Below are 23690 nucleotides of genomic sequence, written 5' to 3' on the forward strand. Positions count from 1 at the left end.
CCGCGCTCTGCCGCTGGGGGTGGTGCGGGACAGCGCTCGGCGCCGCCGGTCCCGCGGGGCGGCCCGGCCGGGCGGCAGGCGTCGGGGGGCGGCCGGCGTCGGGGGGCGGCCCGGCCGGAGGCTCGGGGCCGGCGGCAGGCATGGGGCCGGCGGCGCGACCCTCCCGGGGGAGGTGCGGCCGCGGGGCAGTTGTCGCCTCTCTGGGCGGGACGCGGCCGCTACGGGGCGCGGCCGCGCTGCTGGAGGCGCCGCTCGGCCGCTGCCCCGGTTGAACGCAGCCCGGGCCGTGTCAGCCCGGCGCGGCGGGACCCGCCCGGCCCCCCCCCACCCCCTCCCCGCCCTCGCGGGCCCCGTGGCGGGCGCGGGGCGCCCCCTGGCGGCAGGCGGCGGCGCTGCTGCCGGTGCCCGCTCCGTCTGGCGGGTCGCGGCCGCCCCGGCTCCAAGATGGCGCAGGCGATCTTCGAGGCGCTGGAAGGTAACGGGGCCGCCGCACCGGGCCCAGCCGGGCAGCGCGGGGCCGCGCCTCTGCTCGCTTCTCCCCTTCGCTCAGCGCCGCCGCACCGAGCCGCCGCCGCCGCCGCGCGGGACGGAGGGGCCGCGGCGGGGCTGCCCCGCGAGGCCTGGCCCGGCGCGGCGCGGGGGGGCTCCCGGCAGCGCGAGGCCGCTCCCCGCTGACTCCCCCCAATCCCCCCAGCCCATCCGTCCGGCGCGGGCGGCGCGCACCGGCGCGGCCCCGGGGCAGGCGGGCGGTGCGAGCGGCCCCGCGCGGCGGCGGCGGCGGGGCGGGCCCGCAGCGGACATCCCCCGCCCGCAGCCCGGGGCCGGCCGCGCTTCCCCGGGGCCCCGTGTCCCCTCTTGGCCCTGTGCCGCCCGCACCCGGTGCCCAAGGGCAGCCTTTCGCCGCCCGTTCCAGTTCCCCGTGACCAGGGCAGTCCCCGTGCCCGTTCACGTCTCTGCCCCAGTGCCCGAGTCAGCCCATCGCCTCTTATCGCATCACCTGCACCAGGCTCGTCGGGGCACGCTCAGCACCCCCCGTCTCTGTGCATTTGTCTCCAGGGAACCCTCATGGGGTCCCTCCATCCTCACCCCAGCCCCAGGGCTCACACTGACTGTGCCACGATCCCTGTCTGGGTGGGGGTTGGTCTCTGTGTGGATGCCACGCTCCCTGCCAGCCCCGGGGATGGTCACTGTGTGGATGCCACGCTCCCTGCCTCCCCCGGGGATGGTCCTTGTGTGGATGCCACGCTCCCTGCCTCCCCCGGGGATGGTCCCTGTGTGGATGCCACGCTCCCTGCCTCCCCCGGGGATGGTCCCTGTGTGGATGCCACGCTCCCTGCCTGCCCTGGGGATGGTCACTGTGTGGATGCCACGCTCCCTGCCTCCCCTGGGGATGGTCCCTCTGTGGATGCCACGCTCCCTGCCTGCCCTGGGGATGGTCCCTGTTTGGATGCCACGCTCCCTGCCTCCCCCAGGGATGGTCCTTGTGTGGATGCCACGCTCCCTGCCTGCCCTGGGGATGGTGCCCTGCATGTGTGTGAGTGCAGGGGATTGGTCTGTGCTCTGGAGCAGACAGGGCAATGCTTGGCTCCTGTCAATTGTGTGAGCAAACAGGTCGCTCTCACGTTCATCTCAATTTAGCATTGGGACACTATATGTTACAGGCAGATGCCATCTGAGGGGGATTCTTGGATGTACTAAGCAGTGACAGCCTGACACTGGGCTCAGGGTCAGCCCATGTGGAGAAAAACTATTTCCCAAGGCGTTTATTTCCTCAGTTGGATTACATGTGTGTTTTCCTTTACATGATGGGATGCCTCTGACTGGAAGGTCTTGCATCAGGATGGCTGCCCTGTGCTTTCCAAACAGCACCTGTGATGGCAGCAACAGAAAGAGGAGCAAAGAAGTCTGTGCTTTGTCAGGTTGCTTGGTGCATTTGACAGCACACTGTGTAGTGAGGTTCCCTGTTGCCTCTTTGCAGTCAGCTCCTCGTTGTGTGAGTTTCCTCATGGAGTTCAGGAGAGCAAAACATCTTTGCAAATTAGGAGAAAAAGCATGTTTGGGTTGTTTTTTTCTAAGACCACAACAAGGAGCAGCTTTTCGTGGCCGAGCTTGTTTGGTGCTGGTGTTGGCAGAAAACAGACTCAGTGCATGTGGGAAAAGTAGCCCCTGGTTGAAAGGAATGGTCTTGTTTCATCTCAATCTGAGAGAAATTCGAAAGGGGGAAAAAAAGCACCAATGGATAACCTTGTGCTTTTACCCTGGCTGCCCCAAATCACCTTGTTGTTAGGCTCTGGGGAAATCCTGTTGCCACTGGGAGAGAGGAAATGGGTTTGTTTAGGTTTCATGACTGAAGAACATCCTACAGGCTGGTGCTGGCTGTAATCAGTGCAAGATCAATCCAAAGCTTTCTCCTGGAGTCCCTGAATGGCTGTGAACAGCATCTGTGTGATCAAGTAACTCTGCTTGCTTGTCTTCATGGGTTACCTGAACTTACATTAAGTGTGGTTTTGTGCATCTGCCCTGTGAAACTCCAGGGCCTCTGTGCTTTTGTGGGAATTGCCAAGTGACTGAAGAGCAACGTATTTCTGTTGCCTTGGGCCACTTTCTTCTCTCAGAAGGCTGAATGCAACGCTGACAATGTTGCTGCATCATTGTCTCCTGTCTTCAGAGCTTGGCCTCTCCTCAAGCTTCTTCCTGCTGGAGGGATGAAGGCAATCATTTGGGTTTTTCACTGAAAGATCTGGCTATGTGCCCAAAGGAAACCCAGCTGTCCAGTGCTGGGCATGTCAAGAGCAACATTCTTGATGCAAAGTGTTCTTTATCTCCATAATACACTTGAATTTTCCATCCCCCCTTTTCCTTTTGCACCCTGCTAGCTCACTTCTGCTGCAGAAAGGCTGTTCCTTTGCACTGCCTGTGCCATCAAGAGCCTGCAGTGCTGCCTTTGCAGTTGACCAGGAGGTTGTGTGTGAGGAGGAGGTCTGGTTTAGAGCAGGGCTTGGGTTGGTGTGAGCAGATCCACCCCGGAGTGCTCCAGCAGTGTTCTTGCAGCTCTCTGGGTGAGGGAAGGCTTGCAGAACTGGACCTGCAGCTTTGTTGTGCTTCTCTGATCTCTGTGAAAGTGATTGTGGAGGCACAGTGGTCATTTTGTGGCAATGTGTGCAGCCCTGTGATCTGCTTTGCTGCAGTCCCTGTGCCCTCTGGAGAGCGGGGCTCTGCTCTTGCCCTGGGGCATGCACAGTGTTGCAACCTTCTTGCTGAAACGATGGAAAAGGTGTTCACAGAGGCTTAATGCCACTTGCTTCATACGGGAGATGCAGGTGAAATGAGTGTTTAGGGTATCTTTAAAATGCTCTGGATTATATATATGCTTCAAATCATGAAGGGACCAACCTGCTTGTCCAGGAAAAACGTTCAGGAGGCCCTTGTGGTGGTTGCTTCTGCTGCTGTGTCCCTTTGTACTGTGATTTGTTACAGCATTTCATAGAATCAGAGAATCCCAGGATGGTGGGGTTGGAAGGGCCCTGCAGAGCTCATCCAGCCCAACTCCCTGCTAAAGCAGGCACGTGAACAGTAAATAAGGTTTTCCTTATGTTTAAGTGGAACTTCGTGTGTTCCAGCTTTTATCCATCACCCCTTGTCCTGTCACTGGAGACAACAGAAAAAAGTGCTGCTCCATCCTCTTGACAAACACCTTTTAAATACTTGTTAAAGAGATTCCTCCTCAGTTTTCTCTTCTCCAGGCTGAGCAGCCCCAGGTCCTGCAGCCTTTCCTCCTCCCACAGATGTTCCATCCCCTCAGCAGCTTGGTAGTCCTGTGCTGGACTCTCTCCAGCAGTTCTCTATCCCTCTTGAGCTGGGGAGCCCAGAACCGATGAGGCCTCACCAGGGCAGAGCAGAACCTCCCTTGACCTACTGCCCACACTCTTCTTGATGCCCCCAGGATGCCATTGGCTTCTTGCCCACGAGGGCATGTTGCTGCTCATGTTTAGTTTGTGTTCAACCAGCACTCCCAGGTGTCTTTTCATGAGCTGCTCTCTAGCAGGTCACCCCCAGCCTGTCCTGGTGCACTGTCCTTCCTGCTGCTGTTTGCTGAGTGACCTCTCAGCAGGAAGTATCCTCATCTCACTACTTGGAACTGATCAAGCCAACAGATTTGTCTGAGTTCAGAGCTTTACAGTTTTGTTTAGCAAAGATCATGAAGACAAGTGAAATGCAGCCTAAGAACCCTCACCTTACTTTTCTCCCTTAATTCATAAGGTCTAGCATACACCCTTGGCATACCATTTGTTTTATTGGTGGGTTCCTTGTCATAAAGGAATGACAGGGAGGGGTGGTGCATACAAATCATCCCTTTTTGCTGGTTTTTTTCCTTGCATGATCAGGTTGTTGTCTGTGTCTGTGCATCTGGTTGCTGACAAGAGTGTGTTGGGCTGCTGGGCCACTTGTCTCCTGAGGTGAGCAATCCTCATCTCCTGTGTTTGTCTGGAATGGTTTACAACATTTTAGCTGGAGCAAAAAATATTTGTGCCAAAGCAATTGAGCTGATTCTGACAACAAATCTGGCTCTGTGTGTGTGTGCTCTTATGGAGCCCTGAGGGAAGAGGGAGACAGTGACCAGCAATGGTCACTGAGAGGAGAAGGAGCCATGGTCTGGCTCATGTCCCAGTACCAAGGTGGCAGCTGGTGGCTGAGTGGGTCTGCCTCAAAGCATCTCTCCCAAGAACTCACACTTATAGTTCCTTCTTAAAGCTGTGGCTAATTCCTTCTGTAGTTCCTAGCCCTGTATGATCAGATCTGGAAACCCTAGTCTTGAAAACAGGGAGGCATTTCTAATGCTGCTACTGAGACAGAGTGCTGCACACCAAGGATTCTGTCTTCACTCAGCTCATTGCTTCTCTGTGCTGTGTCCCAGGCAGATCCACCCAGGCTGCTACCTGGTCTGGCCTGTGACACCCACATTTCTGCCTCTTAGCTCTTTTCATACCCACTGTATGTAAGCATCCTTCCTCTCTGCAGCAAATGCCTGAGAACAAGCCCTGTTTTTTGCTTTCCTTCTTCCCTTCTAGTATCAAAGGAGTGTATGCAGACAGCCCAAGGTGTTGCTTTAGGTAGTTAATGCTGTGGAGTAGAGAGGGATGGGAAGGTGAGAGTGGCTCTGTGGGAGAAGACAGCAGCAGCTTCACGACTCCTGAGTGAGCTCTGAGTGCCTGAGCGCTCCATGTTCAAGTTGTGCTCCATTTACCATCCATGTTTGTGTCCCCTTTCAGGAATGGATAATCAGACAGTGCTGGCTGTACAGTCCTTACTGGATGGTCAAGGAGGTGTGACGGATCCATCTGCTCAAAATGTCAACTCTTCCACTGCCATCCAGTCGATGGGTGAGTCCTGGCAGCACCGGGAGAGAGAAAAGAGAGGCAGGAGGGCTGCAGATCTCTTCCTTCAGTGTGTACTTGTGCCAGTTGGAGCAGCTGGCAGAACAGCTGTATGTGTAGGGCACTGCTGCCAATGTTGGGAGCCCTTGGCAGGACTAGGCAGGGCAGGGGAGGGGCAAGTGCCCCTGCAGCAGAGATGCTTTGGGAGATGGTTCTGACAATGGACTTGACGGTGCGTTTCCAATAAAGGCATGAAGGGAGGGAGCAGCCTCTCTCTGTGCCACTGATGCTTGTTAGTGTTCACATTTCTATCTAATGAGCCATTCCTTATCCTCTGGGGATGTAAAACTCCTCCAGTCATTGAGTATCTCATCTGTGTGGATGAATAGGAACACTCACAGTGCTTGACTAGGGTGGATACCCAGTTCTCCCCTGGAGGAGTTACAGCCTGTGTCCACAAAACTGTTCCGCTTCGGGCTTTGGATCAGACAGGAGGCACAGCCTTGTGAGTCCAACAGCATCAAGTGCAAGATGGTGTGTGCTTGTGTGGTTTGCTAACACTGCAGATTTTGTTTAGGATGTGGTAACTGAATTGTCTCCTTCCTGCTTCTAACATTAAGCAGAGGTGCCAAAGACCAGCAGTGGTTTTTGGACACAAGCTGCCATGGGCTCTGTGCTCTGATGCAAGTTACTTTCTTTGCAACTTGTGCAATAAAATCTGCCTCAGCCAGCATAACACAAGTGCTTTTGGAAGAAGCTGTTCTGACTAAAAGCAGAGGGTGCTACAGGAGCAAGGGTGGGGTGGTTGTTCGTGTCTTTGGGTTGAGAAGACTGTGGGATTGAGTTTGTCACAGAGAGACAGTGGGTTTGATACATGGGAGCAGGGCTGAAACAGGCTCAATCACATCAGTTGGCTTTAGGGAGAGCTTGGGATTGGGGAGAAGTTTGGCCCTTGCAGCTGATCTTTCCTGATCATGATGTTGTCCTTGGAGTGCTAAGATCCAAAAGGTGTTGTCTCGTACTATGGCTGTGGTTATTGGGCATAGCATGTGGAGTGCAAGAGCCAGCCTGGAGCAGTGACCTAGTCCTCTTAATTGCAGATGATGAAGACGTGTTCCTCTGTGGGAAGTGCAAGAAGCAGTTCAACTCACTGCCTGCCTTCATGACCCACAAGAGAGAGCAGTGCCAGGGAAATGCCCCTTCCCTGTCTACGGTGTCGCTGGCCACCAACAGCGTGTACACGCCGTCCATCACATCGGTGCAGCCGGCTCCCAGCGCCGGCCGGCAGGTACCGTGCTGCAGCCAGAGGCTCTGCTGCTGTTGCTCTGTTACTGTGCTTTTGGGACTGGGGAGGACCTCTGGGTGATGCTTTTAGATCCAGCAGCACCTCAGGACTGACCCAGTTGCAGTCCTGTTGGCTTTGAACCTCATAGTTAAAGGTGCCTGGTCCTGTGCAGTGAGGTGTCCTACAGCATCAGTGTCTGATTGCCCTTTTTTCAGGGCAGGAGGGGGTTTATGTTGTGTCTGTGCTACAACCAGACTTTGATTCTACTGAAAAGCCCCAGTGTCACTGCTGACAGGCTGACCACCTACCTGGGTGCATGCTGTGCAGTGCTCAGGGTGGAATGGCTCTTGCTGTTTCCTTGGGCTGTAGTCTGGCTTGTGGGCAGAAGAAGAAGGCAATGTCTGGCAGCTTCATCCCTGTATCCCTCCTCTGTTTCCTGCAAGTAAGCCCACATAATGTGTGACAAGCATTAAGGGAATGCCCTCACTGGAGTAACTCTTCTTCCCAATACACTTCTCAGGAGCGAGTCCCTTGTGTGTGACATGTACTGTGCCTCTGATCGAGGTGGCTTCCAAAGTGCTTTCAAACCAACTGCGTTTTTCAAGTTACTGTAGTGCCAGTGGATGGTGCTGCCAAGGGCTGCAAACACAGGTTGTTTCCACTCAGCAAATGGGACAGCCAGTCTCCGCTCCTGTGATCCTGTTAGTCTCAAGAGATGAGCCTGACATTCACGGTCTGAAGCCAGAGCAGCCTTGCTCAGTTCCTCACCTTCCATAGCTGGGGAAAGCACCCAGGGAAGGCCTGAACTTGTCTGTGACCAGTTTACCCTGCAGATCTTGTTTAGCAACCCCTGATTTGAACTGTAGCTAGTGGCCACTTGCCTGAGCTACTGTGATATTTTTTTTTACCTCCTTTTCTGAAGAGTGTTTCTGGAGTTGCCTTACTGTTAACAGCCAGAAACTGAAACAGACTCAGCAGGAAGCTGGAGATGATGACTGTGGCTCATCTGCTGACCAGAGGCTGTGAAAGCAGAGACTCTGAGGTTCAGTAAAAAGCAGTGTCATCGGTTTTTGTTGTTTGTTTCATCCTGTTACAGGTCAACAATGCATCTTTTGTTTTTCTTTCAGCAAATTTCTACATACATCACTGTTCCCCCATCACCTTTGATTCAGACCTTGGTGCAGGGGAACATCTTAGTGAGCGATGAGGTGCTGATGTCAGCCATGTCTGCTTTTACATCTTTGGACCAGCCCATGCCACCAGTGCAGCCCCCAGCACAGGTAAGGGGCATGCATGGCTGCAGGGAGTTCCCCTGGATTGGGCTGTGCTGTGCAGCAGGAGAGTCCTGGCAGTCATTCACACTCTAGAGATGTGCTTCAATGCTGAGTCCTGGGCACCTTCCCAACGTGACAGCCAGGCCCAGGAAGGTGTGATAGATATTTATCAGGATGGCTCCAGGTCCTGCTCTCTCTTTGTCTCCTTGTTATTGGAGGCTCAGAACTTCGAAGCTTGGCCTCTCTAGCTTTTTGTTGAGCTCCTCTATAGTGATTGGCTTCCAGAGCCCTTGTCAGTTTGCTCCATGCCTCCCTCTCCTCCTGGCATGGTTGTTTTGGGCTCTCCTTGGGGATGACTGGGCTGTATACATGAAAAGTGTACTGAAAGTGTTCTTTGTAACCAGAAGGATTAAAAGCTTTAAAAACAAAGTGGTTAAAAGAAAAAAGCAATGGGGTTTGAGCACTTGGGCTTTGGAGGAGACAATGCCTGGTCCAACCTGTGAGCTGGACAGCATCAAGCTATCAGCGCTGTTCCTGCAGGTGCCATTTGAAACTGAGGGAGTGAGGGTGAGGGAGTGAGGGAGCAGCCCCTCCAGCTCACTGCTGCTGCATTTTCAACACCTTGTCTGTCTTTCCCTGTTGTACTTTCAGAGCAGTTTGAGTATGCACCCCGGGGCTGGCTACCTCTCCCAGCCCCCCCCACCACCACCCCCGCCCCCGCCGCCCCCTCCTCAGCCTCCGCCGCCACCCGCCCCCAGCATGGGGCCCCCGGGGCAGCCCAGCGCCGGCAGCGGCGTGGTGGAAGTGTACAGCGCCCCTGCTCCCCTGGCACCAACCAGCACCGTGGAGATCCAGACGCTGGGGATGCAGCCCTACCCACCCATGGAGGTAAGGCCAGAGGCCCTCGCAGAGTCCCAGCGTGGTGGGGCTTGGAAGGGCCCTGCAGGGCTCATCCAGCCCAACCCCCTGCTGAAGCAGGTTTTCCTTTCCAGAGGTTGTCAGCAAGATGATGAGGATTCTGAGAACAAGTTGTTAAAGGGGATGGAGGAAGACTTGGCTGGCACAGACTTAGGAGACCTGAATATCTCTGTGGTTAAGGGATACCTGTTAGTGTTGGGAGGGAGAGGGAGCTGAGGTGAGGGGCTCACCTCCCAGAGGTACAGAGCACCCTGCTGCACGCTGCAGGCTTCAGTGAAGAGTTCAGTCTAAATACCAATAAGCTTGACCAGGCAGCTTTTCCTAAAGAGAGTCCCAGGCAGGGGTGGATTTACAGCAGGTCAGCATTGTTATTCACAACAGAAACTACTGGTTGTGATGGGTTTGTCAGCTTTATCTTTGTAGCTGGTGTCTGACCTGGAAGAGCCAGTAGTCAGAAGTGGACAGGGATGTTGGTGGTCTGTGTGAGTTTATCAGGGTGGGCAACAGGCATGACCTTCAAACCACATCACACCAGAATGATGCCTCTATCTTTTTCTATAAGGACCTGCTTGAGCAGGGGGTTTGGACTAGATGCTCTTTGTTGGTCCCTTCCAACCCCTGCCATTCTGTGATTACATGATTCTGTGGTGCTGATGTGAACAGCTGTGCTTTGCCACCTGGTTTTCCCATGCTTTCCTTCTGACCTGTAGTCCTGTCAGGTCAGGCAGCAGGGCATGGAGATCTCTGCCCTCAGGGCTGCTGCAGACCCACAGGGTCAGTGGTCCTTTTGATAACTTGCTCTGGAGGGATGAGAAGCTCTTTTAGGCATAAGACATAGATGAGGGACTAGATGAGTGTTTCTTTGCTGGCCTGTTCCTGCTGCAGTCACTGCTGCTTTGGTGTTCAGCAGGAGAGAGTCACACTGTGCAGGGTGTTGGTTAGTCACACACTGGGGAACCAGAAATCTGATCTAGTTTGTCAGGAAGCAGAAACCTCAGCCAGACTAGTAACCTGGTGTGGGGAGTGTTCCTGGAGATGAAGGTTAGGGCACAGTATAACTCTGGGGGCCAAACCTGTTTGCACTGATAAATTGCATTCCCACAGGTACCGAGCCAGTGTGTGGAAAGTCCCGTGTACCCCTCTCCTCCTGTGTACAGCCCTGGCAAGCAGGGGTTCAAGCCCAAAAGCACAAGCACTCCTACACCTCTGACCAGTGCAGCAGGAGGTGGTGTGGTTGGTTTTGATTCCACCTCTGCTGCCAAAAGTCGACGCTGCAAAACGGAGAGTGGGCTGCAGGAGGGTGAGTGTCCCTGCAGCATCTGCCCTGCACTGACCTGGAGGCCACTCTGCTTGTCCCGTAGCAGCCTGTGGAGCCACGGGCTCTCCAGGCCCTGTGGGGTGGCACTGGCTGGCCATGCAGCTCCTGAGGAGGAACATGATGCCCTGCACAAAGCTCTCAAGAGCAGGTGAAAGTGTGGATGTGCTTTTTGTCTGTCACTTCTGAGTGCACACACAAAAGGACTGTCACGGTGCTACTGTGTGGGCAAGCTTGTGCTAAATCTCTGCAGCTCCCTGCTCCCTGCTGTGAGTTTGAGGAAAACACACCTGTCTCCATGTGAGGCAGGACAGGGCCCTGTCCTGGGACAGGATGGAGCAGCATCAGGTCCTCACTGCCCATTGTTGCTGTGGTGCAAGGGCACCCACCTGAGTGACAAGGGAGGTCCCAGGTGTGAGGAGGAGCACAGCCACGTGACCTTCCTCCCCAGAAGGATGTTCCAGCTGTACAGAGACAAGGGTTTAACCTCACTTGCAGAGCTGTGAATGGTGATGCAGGCTGCAGCTCTCAGACCAGGATTTCCTGGAGCAGCCCATGGTTCTGCTGTTCTCGTTGGCTTATACCCCATCATAGAAGATGTGCCTGATCTTCTGGATGGGAGAGATGTGCATGTGCTCTTGCCTGGTGGTTGACCTTGGTGAGTTCATAGGAGGGAGACAGAGCTGAGACCCTTCTTCTCACTAATCCTGCATCTTTTACCAATGCCTAGCATGAATTTAAGGTAGGTGACTTGTAGTCCCAACTGGAAGGGTCCCTGGAGTGGTTCCTGAAGGGCTCCCTCCACTACTCACAGGCCATGTTTAATGTGTGTTTGTGCCCATGACTCTCCCCAGTCTGGCCAGGCAGATCTTATCCTTTCATAAGCCCTTTGTTGTTGGTCTTGGGATGAGGGTCCTGTGGTGCAGAGGGGACAGGGCATGATCTCATTGCCTTGTATGCTCTTGCTCTTTCAGGCAAACCCAAGTCTCCCAAGCTGAAATGCACTTACTGTGACAAGGCCTTTACCAAGAACTTTGACCTGCAGCAGCACATCAGAAGGTAACAGTGCCACCAACCTGGACACAGCACAGTGACTGGGGTGGAGGTGGGCACAGCTCTGCTGAGGGACTCTGCACAGTCCAGTAGACCTTGCATTCATCACATCCCAGACTGTGCTGCTCTGGGAGATGATCCTTCATCTCCCTCACTCCAGATACTTTCTCCTCAGTGGCTGGGCTGAAGGCTGCAGCATGGATGTAATCTTCTTGCTGATTATGGCCTGGGGCTGGAGACTTGTTTTTCTCACTGATGAGACTTTGAAAGCCAAACCTGTTTTTGCCTTACTACTGGAGCAGCAGCATCTCTACTGCTCACTTCTGCCCTTTCCTCTGCTTTCCTCCCCTAGCAAGCTACAGCCCTTGTCTTTGCTGGTGTTAGCAAATCATAAGCCAAGCTCAGTGTCTGTATAGGAGACTCTTCTAAGGGAGCTTTCCCCTGGCAGGAGGCAGTTGAAATCTTCAGTATTTCTCTCAGTGGAGTCTATTGGACTCAGGAGAGATGAGAAGGAACAAGTGGTGGTTTCACTCCCCTTCCAGGCCTGGACCCCTCACATGATGTACTCTGTGTGTTACAGTCTGCTCTCTCTCCTGAAGCAGAAGGGCAGAGTACAAAGACCTTGCTGCTGTGGACAGGAGAGAGTAAATTCAGGGAGATTAGGGGCTGCAAGCTAGAAGAAGCTTGTGTGCAGTGGAGGGAGGGCTGACAGGGAAGAAACAGATTGTACCTCTGATAAAGTCCCCAAGGTCCATGTGGAGCCCCAGCAGCAAATGCCCTGATGTTGCTTCAGAGCTCTTTTCTTCTCCCACTTCTCCCTTTGATCCCTTGTCACCCCTAGACTGCAGATGTTTTGTCTGTGCATCAGGCTTGTTTCCCCAGGCCTTTCACAACACAGGTACCCTGGTTAGTCAGGTCTCAAAGCCCTTGTTTGCCTGCTCCGAGTGCTGATGTACCAGGGGGCTGCCTGGGGGCTGCCTCTTCTCTCTGGCTGCTGACACTGTACCACCTGCCTTCAGTCACACAGGTGAGAAGCCCTTCCAGTGCATCGTGTGTGGCCGAGCCTTTGCCCAGAAGTCCAATGTGAAGAAGCACATGCAGACCCATAAGGTGTGGCCTCCAGGGCTGGGCTGCACCATCTCCCGCAACTCCATCACAGTGCAGGTCATGGCCTTGAATCCCAACCAGCCAGAGGATGAGGAGAACACAGGTCTGCTGCATGGGGATGGCCTGTATGGGGCAGAGTGGGGATGGGAGGAGTCTGCATAGCCCTGCAGCCCCACACAGGGATGGAGGGGAGCTGGGAGCTGTTTGTGTTCCTCCTGTGGGGCTGAGCAGGACACTCAGAGAAGTTCACCCTGGAGAAGAGAAGGCTGAGGGGAGAATCTCATCAACACTTACAAGTACCTAAAGGCTGTTTGTCAAGAGGATGGGGCAACACGTTTTTCTGTTGTCTCCAGTGACAGGATAAGGGGTGATGGACAAAAGCTGGAACACAAAAAGTTCCACTTAAACATAAGGGAAGACTTACTTACTGTTCATGTGAGGGAGCCCTAGCCCAGGCTGCCCAGGGAGGGTGTGGAGGCTCCTTCTCAGGAGGTTTCCAAACCCACCTGGACGTGTTCCTGTGCCCCCTGAGTGAGGGCAACCTGCTTTAGCAGGGGCTTGGACTCTGCAGGCCCCTTCCAGCCCCTGCTATGCTGGGATTCTGTGAGTCTTGTTTGCCCAGCTCCTGCTGGCAAGTGCCTCCCTTCATACCCTGACCCACAATGAATTCAGATGCTGGTGGAGACCTTGGCTTCAAACTCTGTGCCAGTGTGTGCATGCAGACAGGGCAAGGTGTCTTGCCTTCTCCCTGGTAGGTGTAGCTTTAGCAGTGCATGAGCCACACTGACATCTCTGGTCCAGTGGCCAGACAAGCTGGTGGTTTAGCACAGCCCAGTGCTCTGGCTCGTTTGCAGTGTGCAAGTTGTGTCTGGGCTGGGTCTGGCCCCAGCAGCCAACTACAAATACTTGAGGCAGAGAAGAGCTCCTTGCTGGCACACAGTGTCTACATACCCTGTCTGCTGGTGGCCTCAGTCCTGGTAGGAGAGGAGGGGATGCAGTGACAATACCATGCTAGGACAAGGCCTCACTGAAGCTGCTCTCTGCAGATGTCATGGACTGGGAGCTGGATCTTGCCTCCTGCCCCTGGCTCTGTGTCTCTGTTCTCTGGCAGAGGCCTGTTCTGATGACTGCTCCATGGAGCACAACTGTATCCCCGGAAAAAGAGAATGTGTTGAGGAGAGGAAGGTGGAGTAGTCAGAGCTCTTCATAAACTGTAGGCAAATGTGAAACTACCCTGTTAGTGAGATTCCTTGAGCTAAAGAATCTGTCTTTGTATGATCCTGAACTAGATGAGGTTGCTCAAAGCCTCATCCAGCCTTCATGTCCTGTGCTGATCCACAGCTTCTGTGAGCAACAGATGTCTCACCACCTTCCTTGTAAAAACCTTCCTTGTATCCAATCTAGACAGACCCTCTTTCTGTATGAAATCACTGCCCCTTGTTCTGACACTACAAGCCTTGGTAAAGAGCCTCTCTCCATCGTTCTTATCAGCCTTTATCTATTGAAAGGCTGCAATAAGGAAGAAGAGGGCTCTTCCCAAGGACTAGCTCACTTCATAGTCCTTCTGAAAGGCCTTGCTAGGAGCTTTCATGGTTTGATGTGACTGTTGGCCAGGGAGCTTTGTGTGTCAGGAGATCTCCCATGGGCTGCTCCCTTTCCACAAATGCCTCAGGGAGCCTCACCACAGGAAAACACATTTAGATGGAAAAAAGCCCCAGAAGTTATGTCAAATATCCAGGTCAGTTCCCCATTGTTTAGTGCTTGGCAGTGGGAGGGGAGGGGCTGGACTCCAGGAGCTTGAAGGGCTTTTTCAACCAAACCAATTCTCTGATTCTCTCTCTGAAGGGAAGGATGATCCCAGAGCCAGGCCTGGTGTGGCCTGGCAGTCTGGTGCTGTTTGCAGAGCAGCTTTCAGAGCTGTCCCATGGCAGGCTGTGACTTTTTCTCTCCTTTTCTCCAGGTTTGACTCAGCCCTCAAGGAATCCTGCACCACCTCCCCAAGACATGCCTCCCCTGGATGAGAGTGAGGGGGGCAAACTGGAAGCCAAGCAGGTTGTCCTGATTGATAGCTCTTATCAGTGCCAGTTCTGCCCCAGCAAATTCAACACCTACTTCCAGCTCAAATCACACATGACCCAGCACAAGAATGAGCAGGTAGGGACAGAGGTTGCCCTGTGTCAGTGGTGAGATTGGGGTGGGCTCCCAGGATCCATCCTGAGGCTGTTGCTCTTTAAAGCTGCCAGTGCTTCCCATGCAGCCTGGCTCTCTGTATGTTTGGCTTGCAGCTGTGTGCTAAGTGAGGAGGTTTGAGTGGCTAGAGAATGAGCAAAGAAGTGAAATGCAAAGTTTTCAGTGTGGGTGGGAGATTGCAGGACAGTCACTGCTGGGGTGTTGTGGTTTCACCCACTCGAGTGGTTTCAGCTGCTCCCACCAAGGCCCCATTCTCCCTCCCTGCTTTCTTAGGGGAGTGCTCTGATGGTCTGTGTGTGCAGAACATTCACCTCCCAGCAGGTTCTGCTGTTGTCTTCACCTGGAGCTATCAGCCACATTTGGATGCCAGGCTGCTCTTTGCTGTCTTTGAACACCTTTCCCCTGAGGATGGCAGCAGGGGAGGGGGATGTTTTCCCACCACAGTGCGTCCTGCAGTAATTTCAAAGTCCTGATCCAGCTGTGGGCATGGTGGGATGCTCTGGGAACTACAGTGCTGCTTCAGAACATCAGCTCAGCTGGTCAAGGGGCAGTGGGCCCTTTCTGGAAGTGACCCAGTGGCAAGGATTTCCAAAAAGGAAGGCCACTCTGACTGCTGGCAGAGGCTTTTCCCTCTTTGTTTCCATGATGTGCCACTCCAGTCGCTCTCCCTTCTTCTCCCAGGTGTACAAATGTGTGGTGAAAACTTGTGCTCAGACCTTCCAGAAGCTGGAGTCCTTCCTTGAGCACATCAAGAGCCATCAGGAGGAGCTGAGTTATCGCTGCCACCTCTGCAGCAAGGACTTCCCTTCCCTCTATGAGCTTGGTGTCCACCAGTACTCCCACAGCCTGCTGCCCCAGCACGGCCCCAAGAAGGACGTGGCCGTGTACAAGTACAGTAGCAATGGGTGCTCACAAGGCTTGTAGGAGTGAGTGGGTGCAGAGTGTGCTTGGCTGAGAGTGGTGGGCAGGTCGAAGGGGATGTGTTCAGCCATATATTCAACCTTTTTGGGGTTCTTTTGGACACCCAGAGGGAAAATGGGGGCCCCTCTCCACCCCTCCCCTGGGCTGCTGGGGCTGAGCACTCAGTGCAAGACATCTTTCAGAAAGATGGTGGAGGGCTGGGATCACTTCTGTAGGAAGGCACCATCACTGCAAGTCAAGATTGAGATGGGCACAGCTGAAACTCTGCTGGGTTGGGCCAGAGGATGCTGAGTGTGAGTGTGATCTGGCTAGGTGGGTTACTGAGGTTTCAGAGCATCTGAGCAGTGGTGTTACCGTCCATAGCAAACCCACCCTGCTAAATCAACCTGGAAGGTGGCTGGTGAAGGGGCTGGGCAGTCCTGCCTGGGCTCTGCCTGTGGTGTGGGGTTTGCTGGCCATAGCCTCATTCACAGGCGCTCTGTCCTTTCTCTCCACATTCAGATGTGTGAAGTGTGTAAATAAATACTCCACCCCAGAAGCCCTGGAGCACCATCTGCAGACAGCAACGCACAACTTTCCCTGTCCTCACTGCCAGAAGGTGGGTGTGTGGCTGCTGCCTGAGCCACTGCACATGTAGCAAGGGCTCTGAGCGGGTGGGAGCCCTCCCTTTCCTTTCCCTACCGCAGTACAGACTGGCAGGGTCATGAGGTGTGTTTCAGAGAGACAGAGGTGATGGCTGCCCTGGCCTCCATCTCTTTGCCCTCTGACACAGGGTTTGTTCCTTCCCACAGTGCTGGCTTTTCTCCTGGGTCCTGTTTGCTGAACAAAATTTGTCAGGAGAGCTCCCTTGTTCCCACAGCAGCACAGGACTGCACAGCAGGCTGCTGTCCTCACTTCTTAAAAGCACCAGGAGGAGCGAGGGTGGTGTGGGAAAGTCTTGGAGTGGCTCTGACCCACCACGTCTGGCCACTGTGGCTGGAAGGGTTGGGCACAGCCCTGGGTCCCACAGGAGCTTGTACATCCCATTGCTGTCCTCATCTCTCCTCTTGCAGCACTGTGTCTCCTCCAGTCTCTGGGTTTCCTCTCATTCCTGTCTTTTGGATGTGTTTTGTGTCCTTGGCAAAGGGAAACCTGTCTGAGCGATGTGACTGGGACTGGACTGATGCCTGGGGAGGTTTTGGCTGGAAATACTCTCCTCAGCACAGCCCCTGAGAGGGTTTGAGGGACAGGGTTTGGTGGGGGTTGAACTCTAAGAAATTATTTTTGAAATCCAGACTAAAAGTGAGACCCTTGGTGCTCTGTTTATGGCAAAGGAAATGACAATGCTGCCCTGTGGGCAGGCACAATCTCAAAGGAGGGACCACTCTGTACTGAGGTAGCTCAGGAAGGGGGAAGGCACCCCTGCCATGGTTAGTGACCTAACCCATCTTTCTTCACCTGTTTTCTCTTCACCTCCCCCACCAGCTGACAGATGTCCTTCTGAGCCAGGGTGGGATGTTCAGCATAGGGCTTTAGAAGCCCATTATCTGCAGCAGTACTTTTTACTCCTGATTATATTCTCATTTGGATGTATCCTATTTGTTTATATCTCTATTGCTGCTTTCTGGGAGCCTTTGATAACAGATTCTGGGGAGCACAAAAGAGTTAACCCTGTGGGAAGGCAGAAACTGCTGGGAGTCCTTGCTCAGCTCATCCTTCTGCTGGCCTTGGTGGGAGACTGCCCATCCATGCATCCATCCTTCCATCCATCCATGCATCCATCCTTCCTTCCATCCTTCCATCCATGCATCCTTACATCCTTCCATCCATACATCCATCCATGCATCCATCCTTCCATCCATCCATACATCCTTCCATCTGTCCATCCATCTTTCCATCCATCCTTCCATGCATCCATCCATCCATCTATCCATCTTTCCATGCATCCATCCTTCCATCTATCCATCTATCTTTCCTTCCATGCATCCATCCTTCCATGCATCCATCCTTCCATGCATCCATCCTTCCATGCATCCATCCTTCCATCTGGGGTGCTGAGCCTCAGCAGTATGGTGATACAGATTTAGCAGCAAGGTCTCAGCTCCTGTGTTTCTTAAGGATAAGAAGGGTTATTGTTCCTTTTGCTTGTTTTCTTTGCTTGTTCTTTTAAGCTCTGTCTATGAGGCTTTGCTCAGTGTGTCCCTCCTGAGAAAGCTGTCACCTTCTTACCCCTTCCATGCAGGCTACAGCTGAGTGGGCTCAGCAGTGTCCCCTGTGTGCTGCTGGCTGTCAGCTGGGTTTCTGTGCCTTGCAGGTGTTCCCCTGTGAGCGGTACCTGCGCCGCCACATCCCCACGCACGGCGGCGGCAGCAAGTTCAAGTGCCAGATCTGCAAGAAGTTCTTCCGGCGGGAGCACTACCTCAAGCTGCACGCCCACATCCACTCTGGTACAGCCCCTGGCACAGCCCTCACTGCCCCTGTAATGCCCTGGCTCTTGCCCTGATCACCAGAGTAACAGAGCTGACTGCACGAGTCCTTTCATAGAGAATGGTTTGGGTTGGAAAAGCCCTGGAAGCTGCTGCAGTCCCAGCCCTCTCCTCACCCTGCCCAGCCCAGCACTAACCCCTGGCCCTCAGCACCTCAGCTCCACAGCTTTGGGATCCCTCCAGGGCTGGGCACTCCCCCAGCTCCCTGGGCAGCCTGGCACAGGGGCTGACACCCCTCTCAGGGAAACAGTTCTGCCTCAGCTCCAATGTAAAACTCTCCTGGGGCAACTTGAGGTGTTTCCTCTTGCCCTGTCACTTGTTACTTGGTCCCTTTTCCCAACCCCCAGCTCCCTGCAGCCTCCTGACAGGGAGTGTCAGACAGTGCTCCTGACTCCTCTCAGCCTCCTCTTCTCCAGGCTCAACACCCCCATCCCTCAGCCCCTCCCCAGCCCCTTGTGCTCCAGCCCCTTCCCCAGCTCCGCTGCCCGGCTCTGGCCACGCTGCAGCCCCTCAGTGTCCCTGTGGCAGTGAGTGAGGGGCCCAGCACTGAGCACAGCCCTGGAGCTGCAGCCTCCCCAGAGCCCAGCACAGGGGGACAATCCCTGCTCTGCTGCTGCTGTCACCCCAGTGCTGATCCCAGCCAGGATGCCCTTGGCCTTCTTGCCCACCTGGGCACGCTGCTGGCTCATGTTCAGCTGCTGTCACCAGGCCCTTTCCCTCTGGGCAGCTTTCCAGCCCCTTTGCCCCAGCCTGGAGCAGTGCCTGCGGTTGTTGTGGCCCAAGTGCAGGGCCTGACCCTTGGCCTTGTCGAGCCTCATGCAACTGCCCTTGGCCCATCACTCCAGCCTGGCCAGGGCCCTCTGGAGCCCCTTCCTGCCCTCACACAGATCCATGCTCCCACTCAAGCTTCACGTAGTAACATGGGTTCTGGAGATATATGGTTTGAGTTCAGCCCCATGTTCTCTAGAAGTGGGACATGGGAGTGGCTTCCCCACTGTCTGTGATTGCAGAAGCTCAGGGAGGTGGTCCTGGAGAGCAGGAGCAGTGTGGGTTGTATCGAGCCATTTACTCATCAGGCAGAGTAAGGAAGCTTATACAGAAGCAGAGTGACACAGCTGCCACAGTGAATCCTGTGTGGCACTAGAGCAGCCCTGTGTGACTGGACTCTCCCTGCTTCTTGGTCTTTTTTTTATCCAGGTGAAAAGCCCTTCAAGTGCTCGGTGTGTGATGCAGCTTTCAACCGCAAGGACAAGCTCAAGCGCCACATGCTGATCCACGAGCCCTTCAAGAAATACAAATGTCCCTTCTCGTATGTAGCGTGTCTGCAGCATGGTGGCATGTCTTCATGGGGTTGGGATGGGCTTTGGAGTGTCTCCTGCAGGTGCCCTGGGGTGCATGTGTGGCATCTGCCAAGCCCCTGTGTCTCAGGGAGGCAGGAATGCTGTGTGCTGTTGAGCTGGGAACCCAGAAGTCCCAGGTGTTTGTCATTGATTTCCTGTGGGGCCACATCATTTCATCTTAGTTCATCAAGCCCTCTAAAACAATGGCAGCATGGAGGCTTTGGGGAGTTGCAGCTTGGGAGCACTGAGGAAGAGGAGTATTGTTTTACCACAAAGCTGCTGCCTGGGCTTTCCCTGGCAGCCATGTCTCAAAAAGCACTTGGCAACATAGGAGCTAATGTATGAGCCAGAGAGAGGCAGGCTGATACGGTGCATTCCCAAATCCATGGCACAGCTATGGGCCTTCTGAGAGAGCCAAGACTGAGGCTTCCCCTGCTCCAACTGCCTTGTAGCTCCTGCTCAAGTATTTGTGTCTCAAGCTGGGCTCTTGAACCTGCTGCTTTTAGGAGTGTTTGTAGTGAGACACAGGCCATGTGTCACTCAGCAGAAACCACATGGCCCTCTAGCAGCCTGGTTATTTCTTGCTCCTCTCCAGAAGGGCTGAAATAGTGAGATAGTCCCTGCTGTGACTGCACCCAGGGACCTGGCTGAGCGCTGCTAAGGATGAGCATTGTGCATCTCTTTATGGTGTAGGCTCTGTTCACATATCGATCCCCAGCTGATCCCAGCTGCTCACCAGCATTTGTTGTTCTTGCAGAAGCCACACGGGCTGCAATAAAGAGTTCAACCGGCCTGACAAGCTGAAGGCTCACATCCTGTCCCATTCGGGTAAGTGCAGCTCTGCCGCGCTGCCAGCGGGGGGAGGGAGTGGCTGCCTTCTTGCCGTGCTGCAGGAGCATGTGACAAGGAGCAAGCCCGAGAAACGAGAGCAAAGTCTGGAAGTGCTTGTGCTTTGTTCCCCACTAAGTGCAGGGTGTTCCTTACAGGTGCTTTCCTGGCAGTGTCCCTCCTCCCATTGCTCAGCCAAGCCACCTCCTGTGCAGTTTCATGCAGGGGTTTAATTTCCCACAGCAAATGGTACAGCATTTCCCTGATAGAGGCCTACAGTCTTTCTTTCATTTATTAACTTTAGGCTTTATCTCTGGTTAAGGGAGCTCACATTTACAGCTGTTCCCAAGCTTTGGGCTGCTTAAGGCAGTGTAAATCTGTAGGCCTGCTGTAAATCAGGGCCTGCTGACGAGGTGCAGCAGCAGAGATGGATTACTCAGTGTGTTTGCTATCAAATGAATATCCAGAGTGCTCTGCCCACTCCACCCCAGTACCACCTCACATTGAAAGGAGATCTCCTGGGATTTGATTCCTTTGTCTTCTCCTAATCCTGTAGAAAGACAAATAACTTATTCCCATGCCCTGGGGTATGTTCTGACTTCTGTCTCTTGAGGTAACACTGCCAGTTTTATCTCGTGTCCAAAGCCCTGTGTGATCAGGTGGGACTGTGCTGACAGTGCAGTGGATGGTTTGTTTCACACTGTACCTGCCCAAGCTTGGGACAGACAAAAAAGTGAAATTTCTTGACTTACTAAATACAATTGAGAAACAAAATCAACGTTTAACACTGTTCTCTATTTTCATCACAATTACCTGTCATTTTTTTCTGGTGGTATCTTACGCCTCTTGCTTGAGGCAAGAACTATTGTTTTAGCCCTTCCTAAACACAGGCATTGGAGGTGTAGCTGCTCGCCCTTTCCTTGCACATTTGCCTAGTGCAATGTTTCTTTAGACCATGGGGTTTTAGGTTTATTTTAATTAGCAGGCTGAAAAAGAGACTTCTTGGTTGAGGAGATGGTTGCTTCATGCTTTTATAGGGAACATCTCCTTGGCAGAGGAGCTGAAGCTGTCATTGGCTCCCTTGGTGTGGTGCAGATTTTCCTGAATCATAGAATCCCAGACTGGTGGGGTTGGCAGGGCCCTGCAGAGCTCATCCAGCCCAACCCCCTGCTAAAGCAGGTTCCCCTGGCTCAGGGGGCACAGGAACGTGTCCAGGTGGGTTTGGAAACCTCCTGAGAAGGAGCCTCCACACCCTCCCTGGGCAGCCTGGGCCAGGGCTCCCTCACTCTTACAGTAAAATAGTTTTTCCTTATGTTCCAGTGGAACTTTTTATGTTCCAGCTTTTGTCCATCACCCCTTGTCCTGTCACTGGACACAACAGAAAAAAAGTGCTGCCCCATTTTCTTGACAAACAGCCTTTAAATACTTGTATTGATGAGATCCCTCCTCAGGCTTCTCTTTCCCAGGCTGAACAGCCCCAGGTCCCGCAGCCTTTCCTCCTCACACACATGTTCCATCCCCTCAGCATCTTGGTGGCCCTGCACTGGCCTCTCTCCAGCAGTTCCCTGTCTCTCTGCAGCTGGGGAGCCCAGAACTGGACACAGGACTCCAGTTGAGTCCTCAGCAGGGCAGAGTAGAAGGGGCAGCAGAACCTCCCTTGACCTGCTGCCCATACTCTTAGTGCACCCCAGAGGATGCCAGCTCCATTAGGATGCAGGGTCTCTGAGCTCTCTCTCCTCTGCTGCTCTGTGCAGGGATGAAGATCCACAAGTGCCAGTACTGCAACAAGTCCTTCAGCCGCCGAGCCCACATGCTGGAGCACCAGCGCTCGCACACCGGCAACTACAAGTACCGCTGCCCCACCTGCAGCAAAGGCTTCACGCGCCACAAGTACATGAAGGACCACAAGTGCCGCCTGGGCCCCGCCAAGGACAAAGAGCTGCAGCTCAGGAAGGCCCAGAAGAAGCGGGTGGCCCGGGGGCGCAAGGCCGGCCTGGCCCTCCCCGGCCAGCTGCCCCTGGCAGAGCTGAAGGACGGTGTGGCCGGGGAGAGCCCCCCTGAAGGTGGCCCCAACAAAGAGCCCTTCCAGGAGTCGGACGCCGTCCTGTCCATCGTGGTTGGTGGGGCAGGAGCTGCCGACTCAGACCTTGGCATTCCTGGGCAGCCCAGCAGCATCACATCCAATCTGGGGCTGGCAGAGCTGCAGGCTGCCTCGGACGGGTCCTGTGCCATGCTGGCTGTCCCCGTGTACATCCAGACGACGGAGTGATGACGTGTAGAGCCACTGTGTGGCTGAGAGCTGCTGCTGGGGCTGTCAGACTCGCTGCTGAAGTTTATCCCAGTGAAAAAAAAAAAAGACCAAAGCTCTGCTGGGGAAGTAGAGGGATATGGGAGAGAATTGCTTTCATCTCCACTTGTTCTTCCCATCCGGGGGCAGAGGACTGCTTGGAAGCCACCAATGGCTACGAGGCATTGGAAAGAATGGCTCCGTCATTTCTTGTCCCTCTGCATCACTGGGTCAGCTGAGGGCAAGAAAGACAAAGATCCCTGAATCAGGGTAAGAAGAAGGAGCATGAAAACCTGACACAAACTGAGCCGCTGAAATGAGGTGGCTTTGCAAATCACAGCCTGTCCCATCTGTGGTTTTTCTGGCCTAAAAGCTGTATTGCCCAGTATTTGGGTGGCCTTTCTGAGAGCAAACAATTGATCCTTCCTAGTGGAAGCAAGTTCATCCTGAGATCCTTTGGGAACACTGTTCAGAAATACCCTGATAGTCTTATCTCTGGTATCTTTCTCCTCTCTGTCTCTTATCAGTAGAAAGATCACCTTGTGTGTACTACATGTGTTATAAACACCGTGGACTCCATGTGCTGTGTTGAGTTGGTGAGTAGGAGCACGTGCCTGTGTTGGCTTTTCTCACTGGTTGGTTTTCTCTCCACAGTGTTTGTTCTTTCCATGGTTTTTCTCCACATCCAAGGAGTGCCTTAGACATCAGTGGACAATGCTTACAACAGTTAGATGTGACACCTGTGTACAGCAAGGCAGAGTAAGGCCTGGTAAAGTTCTTATGTGCATTTTTCCTGTCAGCTCTTCCCAGCCTGCACATCCCCTTAGCCCAGGTCCATGGGCCAATTGGGTAGTTTCAGTGGGTCCCTGGCAGGTGAGGAGTTGCTGTGATTAGGTAGCAAGAAAGTCCTGTGTGACCAGGACAGTTGCTTTTGTCCTCTTGGGCTTCTCTGATTGCCCAAGTGAGAGTCCCAATGCCAGCATGGGAGCACCAAACCCAGGAAGTGACAATTCCAGACTGATGGAGGATGGAAGGGACCTCCAGAGCTGCTCCAGCCCAACCCCCTGCTAAAGCAGGTTCCCCTCAATCAGGGGGCACAGGAATGTATCCAGGTGGGTTTGGAAACATCTTGAGGAGCCTCCACACCCTCCCTGGACAGCCTGGGCCAGGGCTTCCTCACCTCAGCACCAAAGGAGTTTCTCCTTGGGTGAAAGTGGAACTTTTTTTGTTCCAGCTTTTGTCCATCACCCGTGGTGCTGTCACTGGGGACCACTTAAAAAAAGTGCTGCCCCAACCTCCTGGCACCCACCCTTTAGGTACTTATCAGTGTTG

At 54.0% G+C, this 23690-nt stretch overlaps 1 protein-coding gene across 3 annotated transcripts; it reads left to right on the forward strand.

Moving 5' to 3' along the window:
• The first annotated feature begins 367 nt into the window (after nucleotides 1-367).
• ZNF341 (zinc finger protein 341) lies at nucleotides 368-22937 on the forward strand. 3 transcript variants are annotated; one of them, XM_062009151.1, is made up of 15 exons: nucleotides 368-475; nucleotides 5271-5381; nucleotides 6476-6663; nucleotides 7788-7940; nucleotides 8586-8822; nucleotides 9957-10152; nucleotides 11142-11226; nucleotides 12240-12430; nucleotides 14288-14481; nucleotides 15199-15407; nucleotides 15940-16036; nucleotides 17732-17864; nucleotides 19101-19212; nucleotides 20001-20071; nucleotides 21826-22937. In XM_062009151.1, the coding sequence occupies exons 1-15, from the start codon at nucleotides 445-447 to the stop codon at nucleotides 22338-22340; spliced, it is 2523 nt and encodes an 840-aa protein (XP_061865135.1). In that variant the 5' UTR covers nucleotides 368-444; the 3' UTR covers nucleotides 22341-22937. The 3 variants fall into 3 exon arrangements, with proteins under 3 accessions (XP_061865135.1, XP_061865136.1, XP_061865137.1); XM_062009152.1 differs by lacking the exon at nucleotides 368-475 and adding an exon at nucleotides 5765-5880 and having other exon boundaries at nucleotides 5297-5381; XM_062009153.1 differs by lacking the exons at nucleotides 368-475; nucleotides 5271-5381; nucleotides 6476-6663 and adding an exon at nucleotides 7603-7702.
• The last annotated feature ends 753 nt before the right edge of the window (nucleotides 22938-23690 follow it).

This window comes from Colius striatus, chromosome 16 (genome assembly GCF_028858725.1).
Source record: "Colius striatus isolate bColStr4 chromosome 16, bColStr4.1.hap1, whole genome shotgun sequence".
Lineage (NCBI taxonomy): Eukaryota > Metazoa > Chordata > Aves > Coliiformes > Coliidae > Colius > Colius striatus.